We start from the raw sequence: 17,303 nt of genomic DNA on the forward strand, positions 1-17,303 counted from the left end.
TGTGAAAACTGCTTTCCTGAATGGATATCTTGATGAAGATATCTATATGGAACAGCCTTTGGGTTTCACTTCCAGTGATGGAGATCACAAGGTCTGCAAGCTGCAAAGGTCCATCTATGGACTAAAGCAAGCCTCTCGGAGTTGGAACACTCGTTTCGATGATGCAATCAAAACGTTTGATTTCATCAAAAACGAAGAGGAACCATGTGTTTATAAAAGGGTTAGTGGGAGTGCTGTCATTTTTCTCGTACTGTACGTAGATGACATTCTCCTGATTGGGAATGATATTCCCATGTTAACCTCGGTCAAGGTCTGGTTGTCAAAAGAATTCTCCATGAAAGACCTTGGGGAAGCATCCTATATTTTGGGAATAAAGGTCTATAGAGATAGATCTAAAAGGATGCTTGGCCTTTCACAGAAGATGTACATAGAGGAGGTGCTGAAGAGGTTCAGCATGGAAAACTCCAAGAGGGGTCTCTTACCCCTAAGGCATGGAATTCATCTCTCCAAGAAGATGTGCCCCAACACATCTGAGGAGATTCAACGCATGAGCAAGATTCCTTATGCATCGGCAATAGGAAGCCTCATGTATGCCATGCTATGTACACGACCTGATATAGCTCTTGCTGTGAGTGTCACAAGCAGATATCAGTCGAATCCAGGTGAAGAACACTGGACAGCTGTGAAGAACAGTCTTAAGTACTTGAGAAGAACTAAGGACATGTTCTTAGTCTTTGGGAGAAGATCAGAGTTGAAGGTAGAAAGATGCACACATATTGATGATAGAAAGTCAACATCAGAATATGTGCAATTGTGGTTCAGTAAATTGGAAGAGTTCCAAACAACCGATCATTATAGATTCTACCTTAGAAGCTGAATGTTAAGCTGTATCTAAGGGTGCAGTGGAAACCTTCTGATTAAAAGTTAATTGCAGAATTAGGTGTAATGTCATTAGATGCCATGACACTTTACTGCGATAACATTGGCACCATAACACTAGCTATGGAGCCATGGTCTCATCAGAAGTCCAAGCACATAAAGCGGCGCTTCCATTTCATACGCGACTATGATATAGAGGTGCAGAGAGTAGACTCCGCGGATAACGTGGCAGACCCTTTCACTAAGCAGCTGAGTCAGCAAAAGACTGAAGCCCACCTTGAGAAGATGGGCGTAAGATATATGACCAATTGGCTTTAGTGCAAGTGGGAGATTGTTAGATGTATGCCCTAGAAGCCAATTTGGCTGACACATTGTTGATTCTAGGGACATAATTTTGTACTTGACTATTTATTATTGAATAAATAAAAGGCATCTTTTTCATTCATATTGTTTATGTGTCTATGAATCGTCCAAGAAATTAATAAGATGATGATACATATTCTCAAGAGTTGAGAATTTGAGCCATGTATCATTGGTGATTAATTTCTAAATGCTCCTAATCAATGGATCATCACGAGGACGGTGATCGATCCGATCAGTGCACAGATCACTCTCCTTCTGGATGGACGAGACTTGAGTCCACAGTGTAGGGACACTGAAGTGATAGTGCAGGTGCTTGTTAGAGAACAAGGGTACTGAGCGTGACCAAGACAAGAAGTCACTTGGATGTCTATCCACTCGTCAGTGACTTGCTTGATGTTGCAGTAGTGTGACTGGTCCTTTGACCTGCGGTGCTTCGGCTACTCACAGTGAGGTTATTGTAGTTTGACTGCACACATACATGGTCTCTAGCCATATGGGTCCATGCAGTGTAGATTGGCTGCAGTAGGTTCACTGTAGGAGTAGGGTATGCACCTACAAGGAATCTATCGACCTTGATAGAAGAGGAGTGATCCTATGTGATTTGTTAGACTGAGTTCTAAGACCTTGGCCAGGGCAGTAAAGTGGAGAAAGAGTTTTCCACTATCGAACTCAAGTCGAATAAATCTTGACATATGACAGACGATGGGGTTTGACGAGTTGTCCATGACCTCCGTCCTGTAGGGATCCACGATAGTAGGACTGTATCACACGTTAACTGCACCTAGAGGTTCATCATTCCATTCTGCTGGGTAGCCACTACATGCTGCTAGGTGTCACTGGTGGATGGTGGGACTCATAGGGATTATCTTGATGATCGATAAACCCTAATGAGTTGAGTTGGAATCGTTCCAACCCATTGAAAGGAGTTTTCAATGATATAGTGATAGAGATCACAATATATCTCACTACCAGTCAGAATAGAACCTATGGGGTCACACACACTAGAAGTATTGACCGATCCGATGGTTGAAATCATGATTAGGAATCACAAGAAATCAATTTGATTGATAAAAAGTTGAAGAAGGAAAAAGGAATTAATTAATTGGACTTGAAACAAGAATCCTACTTCGGGTAGGATTCCTAGAGTCCTAATTGGATTAGGACTGGGAATCCTAGTTGGAGTAGGACTGGAATTCCTATTTGGAATAGGATTCCTACAATCCTAATGAGATTAGGAATTTTGAATTAAAATTGGATTCCTACTTGGAGTAGGATTCCTAGAAATCCTAATTGGATTAGGACTTCGGATTCAAATAGAGTCCTAATTGGATTAGGACTAAAATTAAAATACATCCTAATTGGATTAGGATTCCTTAAGTCTAAATTAATTATTAATCTAATGAATCAACATGACTCCTAATTGGATTAGGATTGAAGAGTTCAATTGAGTCATGATTCATTCAAGTCCTAATTGGATTAGGACTAGCATAGATTGAACCCAATTTGGTTAAGCCTAATTGGATTAGGACTTAACCACATTAGGGCATCCAAATCCTTACCTAATGAGGATTAGGGCAACCATGAAGGAGGGGCACACGCCCCTCCTCCTTTCATATTGCTTGGTGCGGCAACAAGAGGGGCCGGCGCCCCTCTTGGAATTATTTCAAGGGAGCTCCTAAAAGTTAGGAGCTCCACTTGTTATTTAAAGAGGGCTTCATGGGGGCTGACCTAATAGAAGAGAAGGCTTCTTCCTTGCTGCCGTACGCCCCCCTCTTGCTCCTCCTTTGGTTCAGCCGCCATTAGCAAAGGGAAAAGAAGAGGAGGCCTCTCCCTCCTCTTGGTCTTCTTCCTTGGCTTCAACGCGTGTGAAGAGAAGAAGGCTGCGAAGGGATTTGATCTTCTTCCTCTTCTTCATCCTTCTTCTTCCTCCTCTCAAGTGCAATCAAGAGTTGATTGAAAGAGAGGACATCAGCCATCAAAGCTATCTCTGCAAGGGAGCTAGTACCCCGGTGAGATAGAGAGCTTGGATCGGATCCTGCTTCGTGTGGATACCCGTAGAGGCCGGACGTTTGAACGGCTTCAAGCGAACCCTCTTCCAAAACCACGAATTCAGATTTGCGGTGATCATCTACCCGCGCAAGGTGAAGATTTGATCTTCCTATTAGTTTTAAAAGTTTTAATTCTTACCTAATTACGAAAGGTCTCGAAACAACGTTCATGCGATGAACGTTGAACTCGTGCATGCCGATTCCGCTGCCATCTGAAAAATTTTTGAAATATCAGCGGCATGGGCGGGTTCCCAACATGATGGTGGTAGAGATCTGTGTAGATCTTTGATAATAGTGAGCTGTGGTGGAGATCAACAATAATAGTGGTGGGCGGTGGTGGAGATCAACAATAATAGTGGTGGGCGGTGGTGGAGATCTATGGCGATAGTGGGTAGTGGTGAAGATCGATGATGGTGTCAATAGACAATGGTGGGTGGTAATAGAGATCTTCATCGATGGCAAGAAGTGGTGGTGATCAATAATGGTGGTAGTGGGTAGTGATGGTGATGGTGGACGATTATAGAGATCAACAAAGATAGTGCCAACAATGATGATTGTAGAGATCATCGATGGTAGGTGGTGATTGATAGGAGCGGCTCAATGCATTTGGGGGCCTAAGGAGAACTCAAAGACCCCAACATAAATGCATTTGGAGGCCTCAATGCATAAATAAGGAAAGAGATAATAAATTTATTTAGGTAAAAGATACGCTCCAACATAAATGCATTTGAGGGCTACAATGCATTTATAGCTACAAAAATACGTAGCATTTAAGGCCCCCAAACACATTGGGGGCCTCAATGCATTTGGATGCTCATCTTGGAACTCACTATGATAAATGCATTTGGGGGCCAGGGCCTTAGGCGACTGCCTCATCGCCTAAGGGTTGAGCCGGCCCTGGTGATTAAGGTCAATAATGGTGGCAAAAGTGGTGGGAGATGATGAGTAGCGTGTGGCGAGAGAGAAGAGGGCCATGAAATTTTTTTCTTTCTCCCTTTCTTCTCTCTTAAGTTAGTATTTTTTCTTATATTTTATTTCATATACACTTTATATTCTCATCCTATTTTCTCTCTCTCTAACTAGTATTCCGAGACTACATAGTGAGGGGCATTTCGATCTAAGAAAAATGAAGATAGCCTTCATAAACCTAGCAAAAATGGTTGCTCTTGCAAAAATGAATAGTTGGTGGCCATTTTCACCAAATGCCTTACATATATATATATATATATATATATATATATATATATATATATATATATATATATATATATATATATATATATATATATATATATATATATATATATATATGGGGTTATGCACCATGCACATGTATTGAAAAGATGATTGAATGAAAATAGCAAATAATATTGGATAAAAATTAAAATAAAAAATAAAAATAAAATGGGAGATAAAGATTGAAGGTGGATAAAATTGCTGGAGAGGGTAATAGCGATAGGAAATAAGCATATCGGATAGAAGTTAGCTAGAATAAAGAGAGAGAGATTTCAGAGTATTATTAAGGATTTCCATTTTTGAAGTTACAATAAAGTGAGTTTGCCAGCACATTTATTAAAGTAGTCCCATCTTCAAAGCAAATCCAAGGATATTCTATCCATTTATGAACCAGACTTTTATTGCATTATCAAGTAGGGACAATTTTCTAACCATTTATTCCTTTTTTCCCAATAGTTGCATTTGATCCCAACCCAAAAAGGGAAGTAATACATTGCCAACTTCTATAGCATAATAAGATTTTGAACTCAAGAAGATTAGAAGCGTTCAGCTCAGACTCAGCTGGAAATTTCAAAGGAACAAATGTGTCTCAGTTTCCATCTCCCCAACCCCCTCCTAATTTGGTGTCAGATTGAAACCATTTCTTGATTTCTTAGACAATGTTGTCGCCAACCATGGCGTCGTCGGTGCCAGCCCCAGGTTTGCAGGTGTGGAGCGTGAAGTTACATGCGGCGACGGCGTCTCCTACAGTTAGGAAGATCCATTCATGGCCAATGGTTTCGAGGACTTCAGATTTATCCAGCTTCTTCATTACTTCACCTCCAGGATTTGCTAACACAAGCTGTTCATCATGTTAAAAACAAATGCATTTTAGATATTAGCATATATCTTCACACATCACATGTTTGTAGTAGTAAGTTGCAAAATATGGAAATTAATTCTAAGATGACTAACAACTGCTGCTCTTAGCTCCCTTATATTACACTGTCCCTTTTCTCCTAAGTAATCTTTGGTGATGTTAATGCTGCTTATATATTGTTTCTATTCTAATATGTAGCATGTTGGTGCATCAAAAGATCTCAGCAGGTTGGCCTGAAATTATGTTGGATCAAGTAGTGTCGGAGGCCGACATTGCTAAGCATCGTAAGATTTTAGGTCTAGAATTCGACACACAATTTAGATCAGGCTAGATATCTTCCTTTTTCTTTTAGACATGGTGTGACATTTCAATCCATCTTTTGGCATAGTCTAGTTAGGTCATGATGGTGGACCTGCTGGTTTTTTCGATTTTGATCGGATCCAAATCGGTTTATTTAGGGACAATTTTGTAGATGAGAAAACTTAGTTGCACACAGGAGGCACAATACCTGAAGCCCCCTTCTATCCATACTCTTCTTGACCTCCACTAGCATGCTAATTCCACTGGTGTCAATGCTGCTAACAGCTGCCACCCAAACAAAGCAACCATATTAAGTCACAACACCAAAAACAAGGTATTGCTAGTGTGGACAGCCTCACTTACCACCCAAGTCCAGGATTACATACTGCAAGCTAGTCTTAGTCTTAGACTTCAGCTTGTCTTCCTCCTCGTCAATCCATCGCGAGATTCTAAAATGGCAAACACCAGCATCTCCATGAACGAAATGGCACTCGACACTAATCAAGCCATGCATGCAAGCATTTTCATGCAAATGCCCTAATATACAACCAATGTTCAACTCACCTCTCTCTTAAGTAGCTAGCACTGGCAAAGTAGATCGGAGCATCGACGCGGAGTATGATCACTCCAGGTACACTCTGGGCCACCGGATACTGGTCCATTCGTTGGTAGATCATTGAATTTGGAATGTTGCCGAGCACGGTAGTCCTCGGCCTTGCCACGAACAATAAAACCCTAAATATGGAGATTGCAACCTGCATGCATGCGATATTTGTATCATTCTTCTCTTGCTAGGACATGTAATGCAAGCCTATCAAATTGGACAAGGTTCAAAGAACACATACTGCAATGACTAATCCTATCTCTACGCTACCGAAGACGACCCCCAAGTATGCGCCCAAGCACACGCAGAAGTCGATCTTGTCGACTTGCCAGAGGTGGATTGCTGCCTCGTAGTCAATGAGTCCAAGCATTGCTGCAATGATAATGGAGGAGAGGACCACCAGAGGCGTGTAGTGGAACAATGGTGTTAGGAACAATAGTGTGATCATCACCGCAGCTGCCATCACTACATTCGACATCGCCGTCTTGCAACCGGCATTGTAGTTCACAGCCGATCGTGAAAATGGCCCTAATATCGGTAGATTATTTTCAGTTAAAATGTGCATATATTGAACAATAACATTTGCTATATATCTACAAATCTGCATATAGTCGAACATACCAGTAGTCAAGTAGCACGATGTTAGCGATCCACCGATGTTCATCATCCCAAAAGCAATCATCTCTTTGTTGCCGTCGATGTGGTAGTTCTTGAACATGGCAAAACTCCGTCCAACTGCGATCCCTTCCTGCGGGAACATGATGACAAATTTGGTCACCAAAGTTGGCCAAGTCAAAATTTAGACCTAGCTAGCAACTATGAGGTAAATGACCCCCATCCGACATCATGGGCTTTATAGCTGCCAATGGCTCAGATTGTCTTGATCAAGAGGGCTTACGGCTAGGACGATGATCCCGGTGACTATGCCGGTCTTCAGTGCGACCATCATGTATGGCGGCGAAAAGGTCAAACTGGTCACCGACGGTGGATTTAGGCCCTTCTTTAGGTAACCAATCTGCAAAATAATGAGCCATGATATATGAAATACCATTGACTTGCTTTGGATTGTAATTAATTTGAAATGCTAGTTTAAACGCTAGTCTTCCGATCAAAATCAGATGATGGATGGATGTGCTGCTGGTGAACATCTTGGTCCATGGACTCGCTCAGTTGTCAAGAGTGTAGCCCAAACAAACCTATTTTGAGATAATTTAGGTCCGCTAGCACAGTTTGATCTCAATCGGATGGCTATTGTTGTTCCAAGAGGATTGCAGGACTCACCACTTGGACGCCATGGTTTTCAGCATGAGTAAGGTACACCAGAAGGCTTCCCAGTATCACTGATGTTAGTGGCGCAGCCGCGGAAACCCAGAAGAACTTGGGCCGTCTCTTGCTCTGATTAATTTGAGTCATGAAAATAATTACTAAAATGATTGCTATATTCTTGCAATAATTAAATAAGATAATAATTCTTATATAGAAATAACTAACTAAAACTACTTTTTTTTTTTAAGGGTTTTTGTTGCTTGAATATCCTTCTAAAAATTTAAATTTGCGTAAATATCAACTTAAAATTTATATTTATTTCTGTACTCTCATAAAACACTGTTTTTGCACAAATACCCCTAATATAACAGTTCTTCTGATACCGTTAATAAAAACTATATTTATTTTAATTAAAAATAAAATAAAATTTTGAAATTACTTTTTTGTTCTCCATCGTGATCGCCTTATTAATATTTTTTTTGCATATTTACCCATTAATGGTATTTTACTCATTTTAATTTAAAACTATTAATTTTTTAATGACGTTAGACGGAGTAGGTACATATGAAAAAAATAGAGATAAAAAAGGTAGAATAACAAAACAAGTGTTTTACGAGGGTATATATGTAAATATAAATTTTGGAAGGGTATTCATGCAATTCGATATTTAAAAAAATATTCATGCAAAAAAAAACATTTTGTTCAAATGACACCTATTTTTATTTCTATACATTAAACTTCATCATTAATTGATAAAGCATTGAATATCTATGTCAAGAGGGTCAAGGCTTCGGAACAACATTATGAGATTCTACGATAAATCTTTCTAATTCATTGTTAAATATTTTGTTTGCCGACTCCCATATATGTATTTACACCTGGTAGGTTTCATTTATCCAATTTTCCCAAAAAAAAAAGGTCAAGGGCTTCTCCAACTTGGGCCCAGCCCATAGAACAAATTGAGCCTAAGTTGTGTAGATTTGGACTGAAACCACTGACTCAAACTTCCAGGATGGGTCAGGCCAGTTAGTGGTGGTCCGGGCCTAACTTTAAGGAGACGACCAATCACAGAATGTATGTTTGGGCTTTGGCTGTTGGCATTCAATTATTCACCACCAAATCATTAGCCAAGCACTCCTGCCATAAAACTGTACCTGTTCAGCTTTTGGCAAGTCAAAGCTGCAAGATATTGGATCAGAGAACTACACTCAGTTTCAGATGCGACCTATAGTAATACTTCTTTTTAGGCATGGATATATATTAACCATATCTCAGCATTTACTTTATTAAGTTTTTGAGACAACGGTGATTTTAATATGGTGTTAGAGCAGAGGTTCTGAGTTCAAATCTTACCTCCGCACTCTTTAACTCCATTATTAAAAATATTATATATTGGGCTCACCCATTAAAAAGAAAGTCCGGTCCATATGTAAGAAGGAGTGTAAGAAAATATAAAATATATAAATAAATCTACTGCATCCTATCAACTTAAGTTTTTGAAAAAGTGGTGATTTCAATATGGTATCAAAACCCTGCTCCGCACTCTTTAACCCCATTCTCATCAATTAAAAGAAAAGTCCGGCCCATATATGAGAGAAAATATAAAAAATATAAAAATATATAAATAAATCTATCTCATCCTATCAGCTTAAGCTTTTGGGACAAGTAATGATTTCAACATACTCAACCTACCTACCAATCTCTGATCACAATATATAATGGAAGAAGGCACTTGGGGTTCTTCTCTCTGTTAACATTTGCTCATTAGATGGTCACATAGAACTTACGGTATAAGCAAATTCTGTTCCTAACATTTGTTAGATCCCACCTTTGATGGATTATTTACCTTAAATTTTGTTCACAATTAGCAGTAGGTTACAAGAATGCATGGACATGTAAAAGAAGCCAACGTTGGCTCAATTATGTGAATGATGACCACCGACACAAAGGTTGGGCAAGGACATTCACATGTTCTCATTGGAAGAGGGGTGGAATCATTTGCCCCGGACAAGATGTCAGTATGTCACGGGCGTGTGTTGTGATGTGAACAATAGAGAATTTTGTAGCATTCTAACGTTTCTGGGCACTCGTTTCTTTATCTTTGTTTGTCTATTATATAATCCTTCACATTGATATCTTATTTCTCTTAGTTTATGTTCATGTTGTCTGTCTTCCTATTTTAGTTCTAAAGATCAACTAAAGATGGTTACAGATGGGGATAAAACTTCATGGCCAAGTCCCTCTTTCTGTTTTTCCAAGTGTTTTGCATGGTAATTGTTCCATTATGTTTGTGAAATTAAAGATTGTTGGTGCTAGCTCCCACCATATTTTTAAGAAGAATAAATGAAATACCCTTGGGTGCCAATAAAAAATTAACGTATATAGTTCTTAGGTTATGCTGATGCATATAAATAAAATGCTATGGTTTTTTAGTCATTTATCAACTCAGGAATTTACACAAGGCTATGCTCAAATTGCAGAATCTTCTATTTGATAATTAATACAGAAAAGGTTGACAATTTTTTTTTTCTTATATCAGGCTTTTAAGATCGTTGCTTTCACTTGATGACTTGCCTAGCTATGTAGCTTAGAATGATCCTTGAAGGACAGAATGTTCTCATGGTATGTCTCCTATCTCTCTATCTTTCTTTTTTCTTTTGGTAGTTCTCATCTTTCTCATCTTTTTTTTTGGTACAATTTTCTTTGGCCTTTCATGGGCATACCTTTATATCCGACTTAAATGAAATATTCTTATTTTTCAATGAGAATGATTAGCTTCATCCATGCACATCCAATTCCAGAGATAATAATACTGCGTACCAAGAATCTTGCGAGGAGAAGGAAGAAGAGGAAGCTGCATCCAAGAACCACACTTTCCCACCTCCACTGCAAGAAATAGGCCCCAACCACCACCAACCATTAGAAAGAGGAGTAGAATATCTTAATTGTAGAATTTCCATTGCTATAAGAAAAATGAGAGCAGGTACAAAATAAAAGGTGGTCCTTAAGGGTTCTTTTCTAAAAATAATTAACTTACTACAACCATATATATATATATGGTGGTATAAATAATGCTTATATTATCATTTTGTTATGTTGATTGTGTAGCACTGTTATAACAGTTTTCTCTCAAAATTAAAACACTATTTTAACGGTCATATGTATGGTGGTGGCATTTCTATGTTTCTAAGTCCATCATAATGTTTTTGATGCATGAGGGGATTACATTGAAATAATACTAAGGCCTGACTTGGGCAATATATTATGGTACTTTTTACATACATTATGTCCTACACTATTATCATGTCCATTGGATAACAGTATAGCGACAAATCATGCAGTATGTACGTCGGTCACTGTCGATATATATATTTCCATGTATAAAAGGTTTAGTGAGTCCTGAGATATGCATGACATGTTTAAAGAGATTCCTCCATATGCTATGGACTATTAATTTCCATGTCCAAATCAATTGAATTATTATAAAAAGGCAGATCAAATGGGCTATTTCCATAAGTATGATTGTTATTTATAAAAGTGGCAAGAACCTGGTGGGTTTGAGTGAAGATAGATTCCATGACAGAGACAAGGTCAGTGGCTGTGGTGAAATGTTGGAGGCCTAGCATCCCCTTTAGCTGCTGGAGGCACACCACTGTGGCTGCTCCCCCCATGAAGCCCACTATTGTTGCATGTGAGAGGAAGTCCACTATGAAACCAAGCCTGCAATCACAGATGAATTCAATCATGAATAGAACAAGCTAGAGAAGTATTTAGTTTTTATTGCAGAGGATGAGAAGAAAGACAAAAGAAGCATCTCCTTTTAAGTATGATCCTCCAATCTTCCTTTTCCTCTCGTAAACAATTTTTCCCTAGTTGTCAGCTCTGACAAAACTAATCACTAGGCCTTCTCTCTTTCTCTCTCTTCAACAAAAAAAAAAAAAAAAACTAGGCGACTTGGTGACCACTCAAAAAATCAAAAGGCCTCCAAAGCTCACCAGAAAACAAATTCCTCTGTCCTCTTTATCCACTATATGTTATTGTTTTCTTCCTCTTTGTAGCCCCTTCCCACCCTCTCATGTTATTTGCTTGGCATCACCCCGAATACACTTACTAATGCTCTTCACTCTTCCTTTTCTTTTTTCTTTTTTTCATATTTTTTACATATATATTCTTTTTAAATATCTGAAATTACATATATATCCTCATAAATTACTTTTTTCTCTATATATCTTTATAAATATATAAAATTATATAAATATTCTTATAGATTTAATGTTTGCATGCATTTCTTTATAAATTATTTATTTTTGTGTATGCACTGTTATAAATTATTTCTTTTGCATGTATTCATATTTTGTTCCTTATTTGCTAAGTTCGACCATTGTGGCTATAGCAGCCTAGCTATAATCTTAAGCAAAAGCAGGCAGAGAGAGAGAGAGAGAGAGAGAGAGAGAGAGAGAGAGAGAGGTTTCTTGTTCTTCATTTTCGTTTATCTACTTCTTATCCACCATACCTATCCAAGCCTCCACTTTTACCATTTTATATTTATTTTATAGACTTTTAGTAGTTTTATATTTTTTTCCAGGCTTATAATATTTTTAAAGAGAAACCTTTCTCCAGCAAAAAGCAGAAAGAAGTTGCTCTAATCCGCCATCATTTCCAATAGTTTAAGGTCTCTAATCCTACCGACCCAAATCTCCTCTCGGTGTAAAGCAGAACCAGAGAGGGAGAGTGTTTTTGTTTTTTGTTTTTTTTAGAGAGAGAGAGAGAGAGTTATTTGCTTCACTAATTTTTCCCTTGAGAACTTCTCACCATCTTTGTACCCACCCATTTCTTCTTTCCTTCCCCCTTCACCTTCCACTAATTATTCACCACTCCCCAACTATAACACCTTAAATCTCAAACCCGTTCTAATCCTCTATCTCACTACCCACACCATATACATGATCAACCCACATACCTCAACAATCCCAAGGTCGCCTGTAAGACTCCAGCGAAGAATGTGGCAGTGAACGCCAAGTGAAGATACAACCTCGGGTTCTGTGATGCCGACACCTCCTTCCCCAGCATCGACGCCATAAGCAGCGACGCCACGGCCACCGTCCCGACAGCCAGATCCCGTGAGCTCCCCATCGTCGCATATATCAGTGGAGGCACAAAGCTCGAATCTATAACAATAGTTTTAAGGAGGAAAAAAAAAAATGAAAACAAAATTTCTCTCTTTTCAAACGCAAAATATCTTGAGACTAATGTTGTTAACTAAAGCTATCGTTAACCATGCTTGCTTTGCTCTTTTCTTGTTCCTCTCCCTTATATTCATTTCACTTTCTCCTGAAACGAATCGATTGGAAACTCTAAAGAAAGAAGGTTATTTAGAATGATACTCACATAAGCCAAGAATTGGTGGTAGGTTTGCGAGCTTGGCATAGCTAATGCCCTGGGGTATTGCAAGGCTAGCAATGGTGATCCCGGCGACAAAGTCTGACTTGAAGAGACTGAATGAGTAGCTCGGAACCCATTGGAGGATCGGAATGAAGTACTGCAGGCCGAGGATGAGCTTACGGAACCCCCTCTCATGCTTGAATTGCCGGAAGGGGTCGTCGGGGAAGAAGGTCTCCTTGAGGTTGGCATGGAAGGTCTCAAGGAAGGGCTGCGACGGCGGGACCGGGACGCGGCGCATGCACTCCTCCCCGGTCACAGTCCCCGGAAACACGAGGTTGGCGTTTGCCATTACCATCAGCAGTATATTAGTGCTCTGAACCTGTGCGAGATCTCAAAGTTTAAAGAACGTTGGGGTAAATGTACCAGACTTGGTGAAGTAATAGCAGTTTAGTTAATTATTTTAGAGAGAGAGAGAGAGAGAGAGAGAGAGAGAGAGAGAGAGAGAGGACAAAGAGATATGGAGAATGAGAGAGGTGGTGTTAATGGTGAAAACGAAGGGAGGGAAATGGTGGGGTTTATATAGGAGGGGTTCGGGTCGAATCCATCGCCAAGTGGGAAAGATTTCTTGCGGTTCTTGTAGGGGTGGTGGAGTGGAGAGTGGGGCCCAGAGGTTTCAAGGGACACGTGGCAAATTTCTACCTTATGTTGGGGCCTAACCTTTTGCTTTCTGGGTGGGTATGGATATCCGACACGTGGACACGTGGAGGGATTCTAATGGGTAAAAGGGGTAGGGAGCAACTGGGGGAGCTGGGGAACTCGTGCGGGACTTATGGTGGTGAGGATCCGTTTAAGGAGATGATTCGGGCTTAATTGCATGTGGTTTGGTGCAATTGGCTTGATGAAAGGACGCGTGGCATGTGGGTCCTACGATTTCAGTCAAAACCGGCCCAGTGCGATGGACTCCTCTCTCGATTTCCCTTGTGCGCGTGTCCATGCGTTGAAGAACTAGAAACCTTTCATGAGAGAGTTGCGTAGGACTTTTGGACGGATCCTCTAGGATTGGCAACATCAGGAGGAGACTTCTTGTGCATAGGGATGCAGGTGGGTGGGGTTGAGATTCCACATATTGGCATACAACCAACACTGGCAATTATACACTGAAGGATGGGCCTCTTTCAAGTGTTTTTTATTATAAAATTTTAGTGAAGACATTATGTGGATTTTTTTTAATGCAATCACAAAAACCTAATAAGTTTGGAGCTTTTAAAACCCATGTGAACCTACTTCACCTAAAACAAGGCTTTGAGTGAGAAATGGCATATGTACTTCACATTATATATTTTTATGAATTAAGGACATGTTCGGTTACGAGTAGTTTGGCTTTGAAATGGAAACATAATTAAGTACTTCTGTGAGGGTCCGGTCCATTGACCAACCCGCATACAATTAGGCTAGTGGGCCAGCCCGACGCCTCACACGCATTGCATGTGAAGGAAAGGAGGAGGAGGACTCCAGCTGGGAGTCTCCTTCCTCCCTCATCTGATCGCAATCGTCCCGATCACAGCTGAAAAAAAAGGTGATTTAAGGCAACCACCATCCAATTCTCTTCGATTTAGCTAAGAAATAAAAAAGAAGAATAGAAGAAGAAGAAAGAAGCAAATAAGAAGAGGAGGAGGCAGAAACATCCCTCTCTTTCTTACTCTGCTCTCTCTACTTTCTCTCTCCTCCCTCCATTTTCTTTCTCTACTTTTTCTCTCTACCTTTTCTATTCTCTCTCCACTTTTTCTCTCTAGAAGATCTATAAAATCTAATATCGGGTCCTGCTGACTTGATTTACAAATCCGAATTGACCCTATAGAGAACTTTGATCTGCCCTGATATCCGGGCTGCCTACTAAATCGATTACCTGATCCTCCTGAATGTCCCTGAAAGCCTCATTGATGAACCATGTTGATTAACCTTGGCCCTGATCCAATCCATGTCCTATGATTTATTGATCGAATCGCTCCAGCCTAACCTATCGGGAATCGTCGAACGCTCGTCCCTGTTTGTTATTATTTTAATTTGAATAAAAATTAATCTCATTTTTAATAGGGTTAACTGAATCACTTAATGAAGTTTGCCGGTCTAAGATAAAGAGCTAAGTAAGCCTTATACTCCTTACTAATTTTCAAATTTCTACTTATTTTCTAGTATTATGAAAAAATAAAATTAGTATTAAATGTTGATATCATGTTTTCTTAAAATTAAGAATCAAGCATACGATATAATGAAACTTATGATTTATTGCGAATTAATGGATCCATGATTGTTTTACCGTTAAGCACTATTTATGAACTATGAACTCTATATCTATAAAATTGTATTTTTGTTGTAAAAAGAATAATTTCATTAGTATTCTACTATTAAATGCTTATTTACGGGCTATAAACTCTATAAAGCCCTATAATATTTTATTTATAAATGATTCAAGAAAATATGATTCAAGAAATATGACTTAAAAAAATTGTCTTAATGACCATGGCAAAAAAGCTCTAAAATAGTTATGTATGACCCCTGAAAATGAGATAGATCGACATCCAATTTCATACGACCTGTGAGCGAGTAATAGTATTTGGCATACAACTCTACCAGTGCGTAATAGTAGTTGGTATATAACCCTGCCAGCAGGTAATAGTAGTTGACATGCGACCCTATCAATAGGTAATAGTAGTTGGTATTTATCGATTACGGCCATATCACGGGTATAATAGTGACCTTAGTATTTAATCTGAGAAAAATAATTTGATTAATGGTAAGTAATTTATAATTTTATGATATACACTAAGAACTATGTTTATAAAATATGAACGATTTATGCACGCATGATTGGCTTTATGACTTATTTTAATATACTATACTATGAAATGCTTTATTTTGTAATATTTGTTTTTTTTAATTGATGCATTGACATGAAAAACTTATGCTTGATTCAGTAAGATAATGGAAGGTTTACTTACTGAGCTGTGTCACTCATATACCTTTATTTTTTTTATCTCTCCAGACAAATAGGGTCGCTAGGAATGAAGGATGGTCCAGGCTTAGAGTTCGTGCTAGCAAGCTCGACGATCTTTATAGCAGAACAGAACTTTTGTTCTTCAGTTGATTATAAAATTATAGTTAGTAATTTTTTGAATAGTAAAAATAGTGGGATTGGTATTTATGTTTGGATTTAGATACTCTGAACCAGTATTGGTTTTATTTAATGGATAATGAAATTGAATTCCTATTTATTCTACCATTTAAAGGATAACTCATCTCACTAAATAATGATATACGAAATCCATATGAGCCGGAATCAATACATTTTTCTGATACGTTGTGGTATAGCTGGTTTCACCTACCATGTAGTGAGATTGTTGTGGATCACCTAATGCCAAAAAAGAACAGCAATCCAAGCTTGTAAGAGCGAAGAATGTACATATCTTCTGAAAGTCAGCACGCTTGTGTATATCGAAAACTTAAGTTTGGAACAAATTATTTTCTTGTTAATGAGTACAAAACCTTCATTTATATGTGCAAAACCTTTAAAAGATGTAGTGTTTACCTTTTGAATTTTTATCTGTTTTAAATTTGAAGTAATTACAAAATGATTTTCCAGGAGTAATTTTATATGGCTCCAAGATTTATTCACATTGATGGAATAATAAGTGACATCTCATGCGCATTATTAATGGATGAGTGTGGTTAGGAGCCCCTTTGACTAGGAACTATGTTTGTTAAGGATCTCATCGTCATCTTTGTTTGGGGAAGCTTTTATATTCCCCTACATGTTATAAATTTTAGAGATCATGAATTAAACAATCTCACAGAGACATTACAAGTACACAATAAACATGAATTCACTAACCAAATATGAATATAGTTAAGTGTGGCAGACTAATACATGCATGCTTACTATTAATTTGACTTTATGATTCTCCTTACCTCAAATCTTAGTATTCCAATTTGTTATCTTGTATTCAGCAAAGGACATAATAAGTTCCCCACATCCTTTTCCAAAAAAAGAGAGGTTAAAGTTGTCAAATGTTGCACAATTTTCTTAATTTTTAAAATTAAAGTTTCAGCTATAACACACGCTTTTGTCTATATTTAAGATCAGTTAATTTCACCCTAACTGAACTAGGTTTGATTCAGCTCTACAAGGTTAGATTCATCTAAGCTCCTTATAGTATGGTGATTATGAGCATCTGTTAAGCCAATAATAAAGTTAAATAAGGTAAATGCTTGAGCCTATCAAATGATTTTTCACAAAATCAAGTTGTCTTACTATAGGTCAACTTGAGATGATTCTGTTTTAAAGTAATTAAGTGAGACATTCTAGCCC

The 17,303-nt window shown here is 38.5% G+C and overlaps 1 protein-coding gene across 1 annotated transcript; it reads right to left on the reverse strand.

Annotated features, from left to right (window-relative positions):
* Positions 1-4,908: 4,908 nt before the first annotated feature.
* On the reverse strand, positions 4,909-13,487 carry LOC103719682 (sulfate transporter 3.1-like). Its single transcript, XM_008809041.4, has 12 exons — positions 12,944-13,487; positions 12,516-12,723; positions 11,104-11,275; positions 10,376-10,441; positions 7,571-7,684; positions 7,188-7,304; positions 6,911-7,037; positions 6,531-6,817; positions 6,250-6,440; positions 6,049-6,134; positions 5,894-5,970; positions 4,909-5,367 (listed from the first exon to the last, which is right to left on the reverse strand). The coding sequence occupies exons 1-12, from the start codon at positions 13,290-13,292 to the stop codon at positions 5,179-5,181; spliced, it is 1,983 nt and encodes a 660-aa protein (XP_008807263.1). The 5' UTR covers positions 13,293-13,487; the 3' UTR covers positions 4,909-5,178.
* Between the last annotated feature and the right edge of the window lie 3,816 nt (positions 13,488-17,303).

This window comes from Phoenix dactylifera, unplaced genomic scaffold (assembly GCF_009389715.1).
Source record: "Phoenix dactylifera cultivar Barhee BC4 unplaced genomic scaffold, palm_55x_up_171113_PBpolish2nd_filt_p 000557F, whole genome shotgun sequence".
Taxonomy (NCBI): Eukaryota; Viridiplantae; Streptophyta; class Magnoliopsida; order Arecales; family Arecaceae; genus Phoenix; species Phoenix dactylifera.

What these genes read in the sequence shown, in the direction of transcription:
- LOC103719682 (XM_008809041.4), bottom strand. Translation starts at nt 13,292, where the DNA reads ATGGTAATGGCAAACGCCAACCTCGTGTTTCCGGGGACTGTGACCGGG. An exon ending in TCTTCACTCAAACCCACCAG is followed by an intron (nt 10,442 to 11,103) that starts GTTCTTGCCACT and finishes TATTTCTTGCAG; the next exon opens with TGGAGGTGGGAAAGTGTGGT. An exon ending in GCTAGCTACTTAAGAGAGAG is followed by an intron (nt 6,135 to 6,249) that starts GTGAGTTGAACA and finishes TTGCCATTTTAG; the next exon opens with AATCTCGCGATGGATTGACG.